We start from the raw sequence: 19,163 nt of genomic DNA, 5'->3' as shown, positions 1-19,163 counted from the left end.
TTTATTTTTTAAATTGTGCACATTTTATTACTTTCTAAACGATTTGTTTCAGTATTAAATGTAAATTTATTGTTAATTAATTTTTTTTATGGTTAAAATGCAATGTTTTCTCATTGCATTTTAAAATGAATACTTTAATTTTGACACTTAAACACGGTAGTTGTACCCGAGGTCTGAAAGACTTTTATTTATGTTGTCCACATGCTGCCGTTTATTATATATAATATTCAACAAACCACCAGCACCCCAACTTGTGAGAGCCTTGAAAAATATGAAATAGATGAATTGCAGATCTTGATCAGGCCTGCTGTTGTTTGTGTTTCTCCAGCCCTCGGAGGAGCCCGTGATCCTGCTGGCATCCCCTAAATTGCTACTACCGTCAGGCAGTGATCTCCCGTCCAGCACACCGCTGTCTGTGCACCACCAGCTCCAGCTTCTCCAGCAGCAGCTCACCCAGCAGCAGCAGCAGACACAGGTGGCCGTGGCCCAGGTGAGACCCACTTACTGTACACCACACTGCCAATGGAGTGTTTTTGAACGATTTAATGTGCTGCTGTCTACTGCTGCAGTGTTTTTTTTAGATTTTTAGTGTATTCTAAAATATTAATACAATGGTTTAAAAATATATATTTTCTGCTTGCGTATGTTCTATAAGACTAGGTTAATTTTTTTGCATAATTTTAGCATCTTTTCTCCAGTCTTCATTGTCATATAGTCCTTCAGATTTCATCAACATGCATATTTGGTGTTGCACACTCATTTTCTATTATCATGTTGAAACCAGTTGTGCAGCGTAATATATTTGTGAAAGCCATGTTTCAGTTTTTGTTTGTTTGTTTGTTTGTTCTTTCAGGATTATATACACATACTAGGTCTATAATAGACGTATATAAATAATGTATTTTATCCTAAACTAAATCTTGGTAAACCTAGGCACAAACAAATAATACAAGATCAGTATATGGAAATGGTTATACTGTCAACCTTAGACACCCATGTTTCCTCATTCTTGTGTAAATTCTGAATGTAAAACCCAGCAGACAAAAGGCCAATAAGAGCACAAAGCAGACTGTTGCGTGACTCTTGGGGCATGCCCTCAGGTCAGGTCAGGTTTTACATGATTCCGGACCTGACAAGCAGCCGCATCATCAGACCACTAGCCAAAATGCAGACTTTGCATTGGGATCATTCATATGCATGCCCCAGGTTGTGTTTGAACAGCCAAATGTTGTTCTAGTGAGTCAGTAATTATAGTTTTCCTCCCCTAGTTATATATAAGTGTAATTTGAAGTTACTTTTATTTAATTTTTTTTACATTTTAGGGACATTGGGAGACACTGACTGCATCTTCTTTAACATTATAGCTTAAAAATAACAACGCACATCTATAATTTAATTTAGCCTTTATCCACAACAGATGTTGTGAGTAAAAAGTTTAATGTTACTGTAATGGATTTATATTAGAGAGCTGACTCGCTCCATCTAGGTAAAACAAACCTCTTCCCATTAAAAAAAAGTAACTAGTCATCTACTTTGTTTATTAAAAAGTTTTTTGACAAATCAAGTATGATTATATTATTCGTGTTCTTTATCATGCTGTGTGTGAGAGCTACACATATATTCACGACCAATCCAAATATGGTCAATTATGGACCTTTTGATTATAGGGGTATTTCAAGGAGTAATAAATAAGCATTAAAAAAAATTAACTTGCCTATAGCCATAAGGTAAGCTATAAGCCATATACCTGCAATGTAGATATCAGAGAACAATTCAACTTATTGAAGCAATGCAGTATAAAATGAAAGCTTTAAATTAAAGTCTTTGCATTAAGTGTATTTCCTCTCACTTTTAAACTCATATAAAATATAGACGATGGATGGATGATGGATGAGGTTTTGAACAGTAGACTGTATATTTATTTGGATAGATGTTATTTACTTTTGAATGTATTCTGTTTTTGGTGTGTTGAAAGGTTAAAACAGAGAACCCAGCTCTGCTAATTTGCCTCTATAATTACATATATTGTTCTACCGAGGATGGATTTATTAATGTGCATTGTGCATTATGCAAATTATATCTTATTATGGGTCAGCTGAGTCTAAGTGATTGTTTTTTCTGTCAATTGGTTGAACACAAAAAACAACTGTTCTGCAGGAATCCGCTTAAGTTCCTCCAGAAATTTATGAGCATGATAAAAGGACCTACACTGATGCATTTTGTCAGACCTCAGCAAGATTCTTTTTAAATAACTGAGCTGTTTTATCTGACTGTTTGATGTTCTTGTGATATGAATTTAATTAACAGAAGTCTTAAATGATGAACAGTATGTATGCTTTCAGCCGTCTCGAAGCTAATCTGTGGAAAAAGTCTATTTCTTGTCCAAGTAACACTTAATTAAATAAGCTGTTTGCACTGTTTTACGGTGTTTAAATGCAGTGTGAACCATGGCTAAAAAGCCGATCATTAGTGCTAGTTTTTAAAGGGATAGTTCACCCAAAAATAAAAAAGATCTGTTAATTCATTCCCCCACAGGTCATCTAAGTAGTAGGTGCCTTTCTTTCTTCAGTAGAACATTTAAAGAAGAATTTTGATTAAACCCAATTCTTTTAATGTTAGTCAATTGTGACTGCCTTTCAAGATAAAAAAAATAAGCACATAAATGAGTCCAAATCAATAGCCATATGGCTAAAACCATGCCAACAGATTTTTTTAATAAGTGTTTCTTGGACAAGAAATAGACTTTTTCTACAGCTTAGCTCAGAAATGGATGAAACATACATGCTGTATGGGTGGAAAACACACTTAATTTTTCCTTTTGAAAACAAAATACCACAAATAACTAATTGCAATGAAGTAAGTTTTATTTACAAAAGATAGTGATAAGTGCAAAATATGTAGATATATTGAACAATAAATATTTTTTAAACATGTTGAAAATCACAGACAACAAATGGGACACAAAATGTTTATACGGGTAGAGGGGAGAATTGGAGAGATGAGATGCAGGTGGCATCCAAACAATAGAAATAAATTAACTAAAACCTATTCCATTGGCCCAACTTCTTCCCTAACTATCCAAAAAGAAAAACATTAAAAGAAAACCTAATTACTACCTTAGCTACTCTATGATAGCAGAAAAACAAAAGTACAGCGGGTGGAGCTCAGCTGTTATCAAGTGTGTCTGACAAAAGTGATATTCAAAGCCTACATGTGCACAATGTATGTTGCACAACATTCTCCCAGTTTCACTCTCCAACCTCAGATGAGCGTAAAACTGATGGTAGACAAATGGAAAACAGACAACAAAAGGCATATATTAAAATGTAACACAATGGAACACACAACACAGAAATTCAAAGTGTCCCGGGCCTCGTGAGTAGCATCCTGTACTACTTTTATGCCACTGTGGCAGCAGCTGGATTGGAGACAATAACATGACGTCAAAGGGGACATGGCAAACAGCTGGGCAGTGTGAGCCAATAGGAACCAACTAGAAATGAAAGTGGGAGAAGAGAGAGAGAGAGACTGGCGAAATCATGATCACCAAACAACACAGGGACATAACAATTTATTTGTCAGTCTAATATACTGTAAAGATGTGTTTCCTGTGTTGCAATAAATTAGTGTCAGTAAATTTCAATTACAATACATATATTATCAAAATGGGTGACGCAGTGGCGCAGTAGGTAGTTTTGTCAACCCACAGCAAGAAGGTCGCTGGCTCAAGCCTCGGCTGGGTCAGTTGGCGTTTCTGTGTGAAGTTTGCATGTTCTCCCTGCATTTGCGTAGGCACCCTCTGGGTGCTCCGGTTTCCCCCAAAATCCAAAGACATGCGGTACCAGTGAATTGGGTAGGCTAAATTGTTCTTAGTGTATGAGTGTGTGTGTGTAAATGAGTGTGGTGGATGTTTCCCAGAGATGGGTTGCAGCTGGAAGGGCATCCACTGCAAAAAAACGTGCTGGATAAGTTGGCGGTTCATTCCGCTGTGGCGACCCCGGATAAAGGGACTAAGCCGAAAATAAAATAAATGAATGAATGAATATTATCAAAATGAGTTGTTTTTTTCTCCTGCAATAGGCCATAAATCTCCACATTAGCAGAATTTACAATACATACAAGATATCTCACAGGTTTATTAATATCTGTACTCTGAAGTTTTTAAACCAAGAATTATGTGAAGAAAAATGAATCAAACCTGCAATTGAACCTCTTTTTTTATCGAAAAAAAATTATATACAAATGTATATGTTAAAGCATATTACAACACACAATAAAAAAATAAAATTTTTTTAAAACAAAACATTAAATCTGTGGCAATTTCCTATTCATTCCTTTAAAAACTTTACATGCTTTGTCTGTTAAAATCCTGTGCAGCTCTCCCCACATGTTCTCATTTTTATAATATACTGTACACACCGTTTTTCAACATATCCTTCCATTTCCATCCTGAAAATTCCTCATACCTCTATCACCATTTTCTCTTTTTTACCACAATTCTCCTTTCCCACATTGCATTTTTTTCATCTGTATTATACATAGGTTAGCAATTTTCTTTTTCTTTTTTTTCTTATTCCATCCCAACATCACTACTCTGATCCACTCTGTTTCATTTTCATCCCATTCTCCAATTAATCCTTTACTTACATTTTTACAATCTTTAAAAAAAAATAACTTTCCAATTCTTGACAATATTAGACATGTGTAAAAATGTTCTTCTTTTTGACAAACTGTACCTTACACATTCCACTTTGTTCCATCCCTATCTTGTTTAAAATTACATTTGAAAAGATTACTTTGTGCCTTATTAAAAACTCTAGACATTCGATTTTTGTTTCTACATACTTTCCTTTCATGTTTTACCATATTTAATTTGCTTTTACCTCTTTTTGAACCTCTTTTCTATGAATAATCTGAATTTTGTTAAATGAAACTGCAAATTGGCACATATTTAATTAAAAAGTGTCACATTTTCATATTCAGACATAACATCTTAGAACAATTGTAATATAATAACATTTTGCAATTCTTAATGTAATCATTCAACTAGGTTAATGTTGTGATGAGTTATTTTTTCACCCTATTCACCTGCAGTGTCTCAAGTGCATAAATCAGCTTGTAGTCTCGTAGTCTCCAGTATTTTCATTCTTTCCAGCAATAGAATGGTTTATTTATTTCATCCTCTGAGAGCCTGCGGTTTGTGCTTGTTTAACCACAGCTCAACACCAAGTGTTTGGCAACAGGAGAAAGCAGTTGTTTATCATAAAAATAATGCTCAGCCGGAGGGTACACTCACTTAAGTTTTTTTCCCCGCACATATAAAACCCTTCTCGCAGGTCTGTGAATTGGGATAGAGGAGGTGGAATTTTGTTTCACGCTCCTTTGACCCACATCTTTGTTGAACAAGCAGGTCTCCGTGTCGCTTTGAGCTGTTTTGAGTCAGGGATGTCCGTCCTGTCAGAACTGTGATAAGCAAAGCCGTTCCGAAACAGAGCCTGATTTGCAACACAACACACTGAAAGAGAAGTAAGCTGTGGTTTTACTCTGATGTCTTCAGTCGCTGAAGAAGAGACACTTTGAAGAGCACTATCAAAGCTACACACGCGAGTCAATCGTCACTTATTCATTTATTTCTTCATTTTTTGTCCTTAGGGAAAATGATCAGCAGATGAAACGATGTATTTGTTTTTTGAAGTCAGAATTAGTTGTTTGAGTGGCTATATATGGAGAGAGGTTTTGTTTGTTTTAATTAAATGCCGGTGGATGAGTTGAGCTGAGTTACATTTCAGGCTAAATGTAGTTTTTCCCACTTCTATTTTTATTGGGCTGTTTTGTTTTCAGCTTTTGCATTGGTTTGTTTGTTTTTGTTTATATTTTTGTTTAGCCTTTGCATAGTCTTTTTTTGTTGCTGTTTATCTTTTGCTTTTTGTTTAGTTAGTTTTAGCTTGTTGCTGTTGTTGTTTTGCTTTAAATGTTTAGTCTGTTTTGTGATGTGTTGTTTGATTTAAAAAAAAACTTTGCCCCTTTTGTTTTTTTCATTTAGTTTTTGTTTTTCTGTTTATTGTTCAATTTTATTTTGAGTTCTTTCATGTTATTTTGTTTTGTTTGGTTGTATTTTTACTTTGTGTTTTTAGTTTGTTTTCGTTTTGATCTTCTATTTAGTTTTATTGACTTTGTTTTGCAGTTTTAATTTGATTTGGTTTTTCAGTCGGATAAAGTCAGGTATATCATTCCATTTTCCTAATGCAACTCCTTTCATGTCCAGAGAAGGATTCAAATATTCAAAACATTATTTTACATTGCATTACAGTTCTTCATTTCATTTTCCATTCAGAATAATAAGAGTCATGTATAACAGAGGTTGTATTGAAAGTTTGCACATACGTCCACACCAATTCCACATTTTTTTTTTTCAGCTTTACCATCGGTTAGTTTGTTTTTGTATTTTATTTTTGTTGTTATTTTTTGTTTTGCCATTGCATAGTCTTTTTGTTGTTATTTTTATGTGTAGCTTTGGCTTTTTGCTTGTTTGTTTTTAGGTTGTTGTTGTTGGTTTTTTTTGTTTGTTTGTTTTTTTGCTTTCAATTTCTAATCAGTTTTTTTGTTGTCTTGCTTGCTTTTTGTGTTGTTTGGTTTCAATAATTTTTTATGCTTTGTTTTTTTGTGTGTTTTTTTCCATTTTTTTTTTTTTTTTCTGTTGTTAATTTTTCTTTTGGCTTTTCTCGTTTTATTTTGTTTAGTTTTGTTGTGTTTTTAGTTTGTCTTTGTTTTTAGTTTTGATTAGGTTTTATTGACTTGATATTTAGATATTTCATTTCATTTCCCCAGTGCTCCTTTCATGTCCAGTTTGACAGATAGCAGGTGCTTTAAGACTGATTGAAATATATTTGAAATCTGTTATTTTGTTTAGTTTTGTTGTATTTTTAATTTGTGTTTTTATCTTGTGTTTGTTTTTGGTTTTTGTTTAGTTTATTGACTTTATTTTGCAGTTTTAATTAGATGTTGTTTTCAGTTTTTGTCATACAATCAGATATGTTATTCAGTTCATTTTTATTTCTATAGCACTTTTACAATGTAGATTGTGTCAAAGCAGCTTAAAATAAAAGTTCTAGTAAAGTGAAACTGTCAGTCCAGTTTTCAGAGTTGAAGTCCAGTTTGGTTCAGTTCAGTGTGGTTTAAATTTCATCGCTGAAAGTTCAAACACTACAGAGCAAATCCTTCAATGCGCAACTCCAAATTCAGATATTCTAAACTTAGGTTTGACACACTGCAGGTGCTTTGAGACCGATTGAAATGTATTTAAAATCTGTCAGTGATTGATTTCTAGTACTGCATGCAGAATCTGATGGTATTTCGGCAAAGGCTTTAGCCAGATTTTTTTCATTTTCTATTTAGAACAATGAGAGTCATGTATAACAGAGGTTGTATGAAAAGTTTGCACATACATTCAGGCCAATTCTACTTTTTTTTTTTTTTTTTTTTTTTAGCTTTTGCATCGCTTAGTTTGTTTTTCAAATTTTTTTTCTTCTTGCTTTATGTTTAGCTTTTGCTTTTTGTGTTGTTTTTTGTTGTTGTTTTACTTTTATTGTCTGTTTTGCTGTTTGCTTTTGTATTTTTTGGTTTCAATTAAATTTTGTGCTTTTTATTTTCTTTTTCTATTTGTTTTTTTTTTTTTCTGAGTGTTCGTTTTTGATTTGAGTTCTGTATTATTTTATTTAGTTTTGTTGTATTTTTAGTTTGTCTTTGTTTTTAGTTTTTATTTTACTTTATACCATGGTCTGTTGAAATTCTTGATTCTGATTGGCTGGAGGGTGTGCAATATTTTAGTTGAAACCACAGGTAGTTCCAGTCAGTTTTGACCACAGTTCGAAATAAATGCACTTCACTCAAACTTGTAGTTACCATGGTAACTGGCATGCCCTGCATATGAAACAGATGAGAGCTGTTAATGGGAGAGGGGAAATCCGCAAAATTTGAAAAATACTCATCAATTATGCCACAAAATCTTTTTGAAAACAATTTTAAAGTCAAATTGGCAGTTTATGTATAAGGATAGCCTTAAAAATGCCTTTAAAAATGTTAAAGGCATTTTTAACATTTGAGTTATTCTACTAAAACCAAACAGAACAAAATGTGAAGGTTTAAAGTTGATATGAAATAAAACAAACTATCTTAAATTTTATCAGCCAGTGCATAAAGTAACATATTTTTAAAGCATATTTAATTGATATGGTACTTTTAATATGAAATGTAAATCGCAGAAGTTCTGCTATAGGTAGCTCAGCTTTCGCAGCTTTAAAGGTAATGTTAAGAGAAGGCCAATATAAAGTACATATATTCTCCCTCATTAGAGAGGAGGTAGAAAGTAGACCAAAAAAACATGTGACTGGAAACACACTTCACATGTTATTAAGAATGTCTTATTTGTCCACCTGTGATCGCTTTTATGAAATCGCATCTTATTATTAATTTCAGCAGGTATAAACAAGATGCACATGTGCGCGCTCTCACTCTCTCCACCTGTCTGCCTGTCAGCCCGTCACATCGGATTTAGTGGAGGGACTAGAAAATCTAACATGTCAAAACGGACAAAATTCAGACAAATATTGCACTGCAAAGAGCAAAACTATTTTAAACTTGTGCTTACCTTGGCAAATGACCATGGAATAAGCCAGAAAATCAACGGCTTGCCGTGCATTCAAATATTTTAATGCCGCTGCACATCGTGTGGTCTTTCGCCTCCATATCGTGCAATAAAATCCTTTAACGCACGCTAAGCCATTGATTATTCCTTACTTATTTTGCCGTTTTAGTTTGATTTTGTTTTCAGTTTTTGTCAAACAGTCAGATATCTCATTTTATTGCAGCTCCTTTGTCAAATGCAGCTTCTTTCATGTCCAGAAAATTATTAAGATTTCCAAACCATCAGTTTGCAGACATTATAAGTGCTTTGAGACCAATTGAAATGTATTTTGAATATGTCAGTGATTGAATTCCAGTATTCCATTAATCCAGAATTCCAGAAATCTGCATGCAGATTCAGATGGGTTTTCTGTAAAGCTGAAGCCTTATTACAATTTTCTAAATGTTTTTCCATTTAGAAAAATAAGAGTCATGCATAAAAGAGATTCTATGGAAAGTGTACACACATCCACGCCAAACAAAACAGAGAAAATGGCCTCTTCGAGCGCTTCGTATTTCAGCACTGTTTTGTTCCGCATATTTCTTTCATGCCCTCTTGCAGCTTTTATTGGGGAGGAAAATCAGTGCTGAAGTATTTGATGCATTTTCTGTGTGCAGTTTGAGGGCAGCAACAAAGGAACAAACAGGCAAATGAAAACCTTGTAATGACTGCAGTGCAGCGGAAGAAAAAAATTACCTTTGTGATTTGAAATTGCTGTGGTCATGAAAGTCTCCACTTTAAATATGTGTGGTTAAATGGCTTGTTAGAACATGAATCACTCAAATTACCTTCTTTTATTCCAGCGAAGTGAATCATTTGGTGACATACTAGTCTTATTAAATCTGTTGTCTGGAGAAAGCACAGGGAAAGGTTTAGAAAACAGTGGTAATGTGAGGCTCAGGGGTGTTTTTACATTAGACAAGTGTGTGCGCAATTTGAGCGTCCAAGTTTAATCTCTTCCCATCTTGAAAATACAAAAAGCTAGAAGGTTTACACATTTGAGTGGGTTTTATTGTTTGCTTTACTTTTATTGTGTTTTGTTTTATTATGTTGCATTTTGAAGTGTTTATATGTTTGTTTGTTTCTTTGTTGTTTTTATAATTTATGTTTAGTTTCTTGTGATTTGTTTTGGCTTTTGTTGTTATTTGTATTTTTAGTTTCTTGTGATCAAGGTTATAATAGTTTCGGATTTTTCATTAGTTTTATTTTTTATTTCATTTTGATTTTTATTTCAATTTTAGTTTTAGTTTAGTTAGTTTTAGTTTAATTAGTTTTAGAGGCAGTTTTTATTTTGTTTCTAAATTTTGAAATTGCTTGGTTTTAGTTTTATTTTTTATAAATTAGCATATTTGTTAGGTGTAAGATTCAAAATCATCAGAATATTGTATGATAATTCAACCAAAGAAATATTTTTAAAATCTGTATTCAGAGGACATGTGAACACTACTATCTACCCATCCTCAAATTCAGATACAGCAGCCCACAAGATAGCAGGCTTAAGTACCATTCAATATGTGTGCAAGGCTGCTTCTGGGGTTAGATACACAGTAGTGATGGAAAGTTCAGATATTTTCCGTGAACCGGATACTAATACTAAGAACTAATACGGAAAAGAAAACCCATTATTGGACACAAATGTGTTAAATTGATACTTTTAAGTGTTTGCTCGGTCGTATTTAATGTGTCACCATGCTGCTGTCATGTCCACTCATTGTTTTTGTCACTAGAGCAACAGCAAGAACTGACTAGAGGAGGACCGGCTTGATCTGGTCAATGGTAGCAGGATTCCGAGGTGCCAAACAGCTCAAACACCCAGCGTAAAACTGGCATTGTGAAGTAAACAGATTTACTTCTAAAAGTCTTATGTATTAAATACATTTACAAAGACTAAAATGAAGGGTGTTTTTGCTATAATTTTAGTAAGATTTAGTTAGTTTAGTATGTACACAAGGCAGTTTTAGTTAGTTCTAGTTTTTTTAACAACTCTTTTTTTATCAATTTAGTTAACAATTTTTTTTTTCAATTCTAGTTTTTGTTTTTTCGTTCGTTTTCGTTACCTACAATAACCTTGCTTGTGATTTGTTTTTGCTTTTGCATTTTAGTTTAATTGTAGTTTGTGTGTTGTGTGTTTTATTTATTTTTTATTTGTATAATTTTGTGTTTGGGTATGTTTTGTTTTAAGCATTTTGTTGATGTTTTGTGTTGATGTTTTGAGTTTTACTTTCTGTTATATATGTATGTATGTATGTATGTATATATATATATATATATATATGTATGTATGTATGTATGTATGTATATATATATATATATATATATATATATATATATATATATATATATATATATATATATATATATATATATATATATATACTATTAGACAACAATAGTTTATGACAATATGTTTTGGTGCAATATATCGTACAACATAAAAAAGATATCGTGACAGGCCTAAAAACCTAAAAACTAGAACATAAGAGTTTGAGAGGTTCACCAAATGAACATCTGTTACCAGAAAAAAAAAAAAAAAAACTACTTCAATTTTACCTAAGAGACTGCTTTCATTATGTCAGTCAACATTAAAAAAAACATTCCTGCCTATGTAGTGACAATTCATGTCCTTGATTTAGCAAAAAGAAAAGTTCATTTTGCTGTTTTTATTCTCTCTAAACCTCTGACTTACCACAGCACTAAAATATTTCTCCCGTTACACACTCGAATATTATTGTAAATAATTCATGTGTTACAGCAAGATATATTATTTAATTTTCCAGTTGTAATTGTGCAGCAAAGATTTTAATTGCTTAATTAGCCGATAAGAAAATGAAACCTAAAAACTGATTGGATTGAACGTAAAGTAATACCTCATTGTTACTTTCTTCTTCAAAGTGCAGTTTATATTAGTCCCATCAAGGAAAATTATGTGCATCAAACCATTTTTGGCTTTGATATTTACTCTGGCTTGCCCCGGCTGATGAATATGCCTCGCTCAGAGTGAGATATAAAACTATGACAATGTGAAATATGAGGCTTGTGTACATTTACATCCTATATCCTTTTGAAAACAACATCTTTTGTCATGCTAGGCAGCTCTTTTCCCAAAGACAATCACTCTTTGTCAAAACACACACACACACACACTTATATTTAAGCATACGTTCAAGAAAAAAATGGCAAGCAGCTCAACCTGAACTAAGCTTTCAGTCCACATTTACAGTATGGTAATTTTTTTCCCCTCAATTTTTGCACTTCTCCCTGCAGGCCTGATCTTGACGGCTCATTGGCTTCGTCTAGAGATTGTATTGTTCTTAAGGGCACGAGTGTAAGCTGGGTCATAAATCACGACTGCTGAGGTTTTAGGAGGATACAGACAGTTAGATGGAGCTCAGGTTAAACCAGTGGCTGAAATGGATCCGTCTTTAGGACTTATGAAGGACATTGAAGTGCATCACAATCATTTTGGAAGTCTTTACAGCTGGCCGTTTATTATTAGCAGGTCGTAGCCAGCAGTGTTTGATAACAAAACGTGTGTGGCCGACTGTTATGTGGCTGCTTTTAGTGTTTATATGATTGGACGATAGTTTGTTAAAATGTAAATAGATAAATAATTAGATGATTATTTTATCTAGTTGGATTTAATTCAATTTATGTATTTATTTGTTGAACAATTCATGCATTTATTCCAATAATTTTCCTTGATAGCATTCATAGCCTTAATTTGGTGTCAAATTATTATTATAGTTGTTGTTGTTGTTGTTGTTGTTGTTGTTGTTGTTGCTCTTGTCGTCAACATCATGGTCATTATTGTTGTTAATAATAATAATAATAATAGGGTTAAGTATGTATGCTAAGTAAGTCTTAAGTGTGTTATTGTTATGAAAGTGTTATTATCATAAAATTGTTAGTTTAGTGTTATTTCAGTTGTATTTTTAATAAAATTTTTGTTGTTAGTTGTTTTTTAAATGATTATTATGTCATGGTTCTGCTTTAAATAAAAAATATTTAACTGAAGGAAACCAGAAAGTCGCTGATTTGAGCCTCAGCTGGGTCAGTTGGCATTTCTGTGTGAAGTTTGCATGTTCTCCCCGTGTTGGCGTGGGTTTCCTCTGGGTGCACTGGTTTCTACCACAGTCCAAAGACATGCGGTACAGGTGAATTGGGTAAGCTAAACTGTCCATAGTGTATGTGTTTTAATATAAGTGTATGTGTGTTTTCCAGTGATGGGTTGCTGCTGGAAGGGCATCCGCTGCATAAAACATGCTAGATAAGTTGGCGGTTCATTCCACTTTGGCGACCCCAGATTAATGAAGGGACTGAGCCGAAAAGAAAATTAATGAATAAATGAATTAATAAATAAATAATAATAATAATAATAATAATAATAATAATAGGGCTAAGTATGAAGTCTTAGTGTGTTATTGTTATGAAAGTGTTATTATTATAAAATTATTTTAATATCATTACTGTTATATTTAATTCAAATATTAAAATATCTTATTTTAATATATTCACAAATATAGTTTTATTCTTTTTTGTATTAATTTATTAATTGTTATTAATACTTTTGCTATGAAAATGTTATTATTAAATTTTAATTTAGTGTGATTTCAGTCGTATTTTTAATTACATTTCTGTTTTTTGTTGTTTTCTTAAATTATTATTGTGTTATGGCTCTGCTTTAAATATAAAATATTTAACTGGATCTAAATATGATTTAATATGAATTATTGAACCTAGACTCATTAGTCTTAATCTATAATTTACATTAATAACATTCATAGCTTTAATTTGGAGTCAAATTATTATTATTTTTATGATTACTAGTAGTAGTAGTAGTAGTAGTAGTAGTAGTAGTAGTAGTAGTAGTAGTAGTAGTAGTAGTAGTAGTAATAATAATAATAATAATAATAGGGCTAAGTATTTATGCTATTTATAAGTCATAGTGTGTTACTGTTATGAAAGTGTTATTATTATTAAATTATTTTAGCATCATTACTCTTATATTTTAATTGGAAATATTAAAATATCTTATTTTATTTTATTTAAAAATTTTGTTTTATTTTTCATTCTTGTATTAATTTATTAATTGTTATTATTATTTCTGTTATGAAAGTTATTATAGCTTTATTATAAAATAAAGTATATATTATATAGTAACTTTAGTTATTATAAAATTGTTAGTGTCGTTTCAGTTGTATTTTTAATTAAAAAAATTATTCTATTTTTATTATTATTGTGTTATGACTCTGATTTAAATATAAATCACTGAACTGGATCTTACTATGATTTAATATGAATTATTGAACCTAGACTCATGAATCTAAGTCAGTGGTCTCAAACTCAAGTCCTGGAGGGCTGCAGCTCTGCATAGTTTAGCTCTAACCAACTCCAACTCACACCTGCTAAATAGTGTCTAGTTGTCTTGAACACTTTGACCAGTTGGATCAGTTGAGTTTGATTAGCGTTGGCGCAAAACTGTGTAGAGCTGAGGTCCTCTCGGAATCAAGTTTGAGACCTATGATCTAAATTAACAAGATTTTCTTCTTTTTTCCAGTTAATGTCTAACTGTCAAAGTTATAATTGTTGATGCTTTGTTTTTAGTTTAGTTAAGTAAAATAACCCTGATGAAAGCCCTCAGAGAGTAAAGCTGGTATTGTTTTTCAGATCTGCAATTCAGAGCAGTGTACGGTGTCATCATTAAAGTGGATTTGAGAAGAGATTTGGAAAGAACAGTTATTTGTCCTTCTGCTATTGCTCTTCAGCTCGTTTCATCATTACTCTTAAAACACAGCTGACGTCAGAAACTAAAAGGCTTTCATTCATGATGTGGTGTTAAAGAAGCTTTTTGGATAAAAGTGCTCTTTAATTTGTATGAATGTCAGCAACCCACACAGTAAATGAGATAACCTTCAGAGTAACACGCTTCGCTATCAATTTTTCATATTAAATATAACCACGTCCAACAAAGTCTGAATGCATTTATATTTAATAAATGCATGCAGGTTGCTCAATGGAATGCTTGTCAGATCTTTTAGAGACGTTTGACCTTGAATATATAAATACATTCAAACAAGGCTTTGAAATTCTCCAAATAAATATGAGAATTCTTTTCATTGTTGTACTTGTGAAACGCAGAGAGAGTCTGGTGTGTATTCTGCCATGCTCTTCTGTTGAATCAAGTTTAATTGAAGACTTGTTTTTGGAGTAATGTATGAAATGATAGCTTAAAAGTTTAGGCAAATGAAAGATTTCTTTTCATTTTTTGTTTAAATAAAAGTGGTGCTTAATAGGCACAGTTCACCCAAAAATGAAAATGTATTCACCATTCATGCACCTTGAAGTGGGTTCACCTTAACCTTTATGACTTTCCTCTTATTTGGATGTGGATTTTTTGAGGGTTTTTGCAACAAGATCCACTTTTCAATTTTGAAGAATGTTAGAATCCTTAGTAGGGGAAAAAGTCAATAGCTTTTTCGTGCAGCTAATTTTATGATGTTACAGCTGTTACAGCAACAAAAATGAGGGTCAGATGCAACCATCACAGGCAAAATAACATTTGTTTTAACATGACAATAAGATAAATAATATAAAATTAATGAAAAGTCAGCGCCAAATGGGACAATCAACGAGGCTCAACCAAGCTTCATGCTAAGGCGATCACTCAGAACCAGTTCCCCCATGAGGAGCGCACCAAACTGTTTATATCCACATTCTAACGAACGTCACCTGTGTTCCAATCACATCACCTCCAACCTGCAACTAAAACACACGTCACACACACTCACAGCCTATAGACTGCGACACCACATGCACTCACGGCCCATAGGGTGGGATGCCGCACACATACACTTGCAGCCCATAGGCTGGGACTTTACACAAACCCCCTTCAAAATAAATCCATTTAGAATAATTTAATACAAACAAAGATTAAAAAGCAGCTATGATTTTTTTATAAAGCTTTCACAATGAAGATTAATCCCACAAACTATTTTACCTCACCTGTTTACCCCTCTTTTTTCTCTAGTAATCTGGATCCTGAAAGCAAATTAATGTAATGTGTGTATTTATATAGAGCATTTAATGTGTACAGTATGGCCATACACCCAAAGTGCTTCACAATCATTAGGGGGTGGGGTTGGTCTCTCAACACCATCACTAATGTGCAGCATTGACTTGGATGATGCGACAGCAACCACAGGACAACGGCGCCAGAGCACTCACCACACACCAGCTATTGGTGGAGTCAAGAGATAGTGATAGAGCCAATTCAGTGGACGGGGATGATTGGAAGTTGGGAATTTGTGGGAATTAGTGGGAATTTGGCCAGGAGACCGGGGTTACATCCTTACTCTTTACGAGAAGTGCCATAGGAATTTCAATGACCACAGAGAGTCAGGATCTCAGTTTAACTTGAGTATTTACTACACTCAGGCAACTCAGGGCCGGCCCGTGGCATAGGAACCATAGGCAAATGCTAAGGGCGCTGTATGTCCAGGGGGGCACCAGAAATGAGCGCGGTTAAGCTGGTTTTGTTTTCGATATTCCTGACACACATTCAGGTATAGCGATAATAACTCAAAAACCTCTTACCCTAAAAAGATCTAAAGTGTGTTTCCTACAAAAAGACAAAGCTGGTTATGTTTTACAGCTGCCTTTCTTTTTTTCACTCGACATTACGAGCACTGCTCCGTTTAAGCCCTCGCAATATGTGTTTAGCCGGGAGAGCTTGCGCTGAGAGGAGCTCTCAGTAAGGGACCGTCGGAAAAGTGCTTCTTTTTTTTCCGTTTTTCTGCTCCGCTTAGCTCTCCCTGTTGCGAGGGATTGTGTGTGTGTGTGTGTGTGTGTGTGTGTGTGTGTGTGTGTGTGTGTGTGTGTGTGTGTGTGTGTGTGTGTGTGTGTGTGTGTGTGTGTGTGTGTGTGTGTGTGTGTGTGTTTGTTTAGTGCTGTCTATGGCCCCGTTTACACTAGTGCGTTTTAGTTTTAAAACGGCGTTTTAGAATGAAAACGATCCGCGTCCACACTCGCGTTTCACCCAGCGTTTCTGAACTGCTCTCCGTCTACACCAAAACGCTGAAAACGCACATCACGTGACCACACACACACTCTCAGGCAAGCGCTGTAGCCAATCTACCCAGATGAGAGCTCTGCTAGTCGGACTTCTCATCAAGCATCTCCCGCTGGATCTAACCTCACTATATTTATTAAACGGAATATTTCTTTCATCTTGTTGTCTTTATTTAACGACATATTCATTGGACATTGGAATCTATTACTTGTTCTCAGGTAACGTGTTTTGGCTGAGCGCAAAGATAAGTTAATGATTAATGTAAGCACGTACATTCTGTATATTGACTGATCGCTTGCCTTTATTTCCTATAATGTATAAACTTATTGTATGTTACACTTTTATAATGGCCATTATCGATTAAAACTGATATTCAGCAAAGAGAGGGTGTGTTTCGTATTTTCACTGAAATTGAAAGGAGGCAGTTGTTGTAGGCTCCGTTTTGTTATAAATATGCACACAGTGAAGATGACGCTCATGCAGCACGACGCCTCAACATTTTTGCTGTCTGTTTAGTTGTTAATATTAAAATGAAAATAGGCAGTTCCTTATATCATGTTTACATTTTATTGTTGAGAAAGTAAAACAACGTAGCCAGGGTGATGTGAATGAAGTTATAAAGTACACTGTTCCCTTTGAAGATTTACCCGTGTCCTCGGTATAGTCTGTTTTCCATATCAAACTGAGAAGAAGAGACTGCAGCCATGATCAAACTTGCGAAGTTTTAACTTACACGGAGAAGATGCAGGACTGAACTGTGCGTGTTAGGCTACTTAATATTCAGGAAAAGCCCCAATCAGAGAGGCGAATGTCTGCAGCCCCGCCTCCGTTTTCAAATGTCTCCGTTTTCCATCATCCACACTGAGACGGAGCAGCTGCGTTTCAGAATGAAAACGGCCTCTCCAGCGTTTTCGAAACGCTCCGTTTTCGGCGCTCGAGAACTCCGGCGTAGTGTGGACGGATGGCGTAACCGTAGCAAAACTTATGCGTTTTTAAACTAAAACGCATTAGTGTAAACGGGGCCTATGTTTGTGTATGTGTTTGAATGAGAGACAGTGTGGTGCTGTGTGTCTGTGTGTTTATACAGACAGCTTCATAACTTCCCCCTTAAAATATAACACTGTTTATGGAAAGCATCCTCAATGCACCGAGATTTCGAATTGAACCGAATCGAAGGAATGATAATCGTAACCGAACCGTGAGACCAGTATAGGTTCACACCTCTAATATATATTGCTTAGCAACAGTGAGTAACCGGTCTTGGCCTGCTGGGTGATATGGCATGTGATGAGTAAGTTAAGGTGAAAAAGATAGTGAGTAAAACAGGGAGTCAAAAGTATTTGAATTATTTAGCACCAGACAGCGAAGAATGGGACAATGCATCAGCAATCACATCATCAGCTCCTTTGATATATTTAATGTTCAAATTATAAGGTTACAAAAAAGAACCCACCTCATCAAACAAGGATTTGGACTCTGCAGTGAATGCAAGAAGGTCAGCGGATTATGATTGGAAATACCACCACCTCTGCTCCTCCTCCCAGATAAACATCAAAATACTGCAGCGCCCAAATCAAGGCTAAAGCTTCTTGTTCGATTACAGAGTACTTTTCAAGAAAAGAAACAAACAGGGTGGTCTATTTCTTTTTTATGACTCTGCAGTAAAACTGCACCAGCTCCTATCTTACTCGCATCAACCTGGATTTTAAAAGGCTGATCAAATTTAGGTGACATAAAAACCGGAGCTGTCACCAATAACATCTTCACCTTGTCAAAAGCTTTTTGACAGCAAGAAGTCCACTCAAACTTTGTAGAACACTTCAACAGTGAAACCACTATAGAAAAAATGAGGGCAAAAACTTCTATGATGGCCAATTAGACCCAAAAAAAACACATTGACACCATTTTCATCGATGGAGAAGAGAAATATTGCATTAAAATGCTTATTGGAAACACCAAGATGCACATCAAATTACACACATTTGGCAAATTAATTTTAGCATGCACATCACAGATCATGTGATAACAAATAAATGAGTGTGATAGGATGGCATTAATGGAAAAAACTAGCAGATTGACCACATTGCACAACATCTGAAATGTTTCATTTATTATAAAATCCCTTAGCCAAAATCCATCATCACACTGGTTTGCTATTATTACCTCACAAGCCACTGCACGATCATTGCGCTTCATTTTTGTCTTTTGGTGTCTCCAGTTTTGCGCATGAGATAGATTTGCATCTTTGCATAGAAACATAGCTAATGGCTACCTGTTTACCTCAAAATTCCTTCATTTGTGTTTAACTGATGAAAAAAAAAAAACCTCAAACATATTTAGGACAATGAAGTATTCATGTATTGGGTGGTCTCTTTAACTTTGCATGACGTTTTTTTGGCTTTAAGTTTTACT

At 34.2% G+C, this 19,163-nt stretch overlaps 1 protein-coding gene across 1 annotated transcript in view; it reads left to right on the top strand.

The window, feature by feature from the left end:
* nos1apa (nitric oxide synthase 1 (neuronal) adaptor protein a) overlaps nucleotides 1–19,163 on the top strand; it is a 174,623-nt gene that overhangs the window by 151,490 nt on the left and 3,970 nt on the right. Inside the window, exon 8 of the mRNA XM_021477186.3 lies at nucleotides 329–490. Within this exon, the coding sequence (XP_021332861.1) occupies nucleotides 329–490 (162 nt within the window). The remainder of the gene's footprint in view (nucleotides 1–328; nucleotides 491–19,163) is intronic.

Source organism: Danio rerio, chromosome 6, assembly GCF_049306965.1.
Source record: "Danio rerio strain Tuebingen ecotype United States chromosome 6, GRCz12tu, whole genome shotgun sequence".
Classification (NCBI taxonomy): Eukaryota; Metazoa; Chordata; class Actinopteri; order Cypriniformes; family Danionidae; genus Danio; species Danio rerio.
This window is presented reverse-complemented; position numbering and strand designations above follow the sequence as displayed.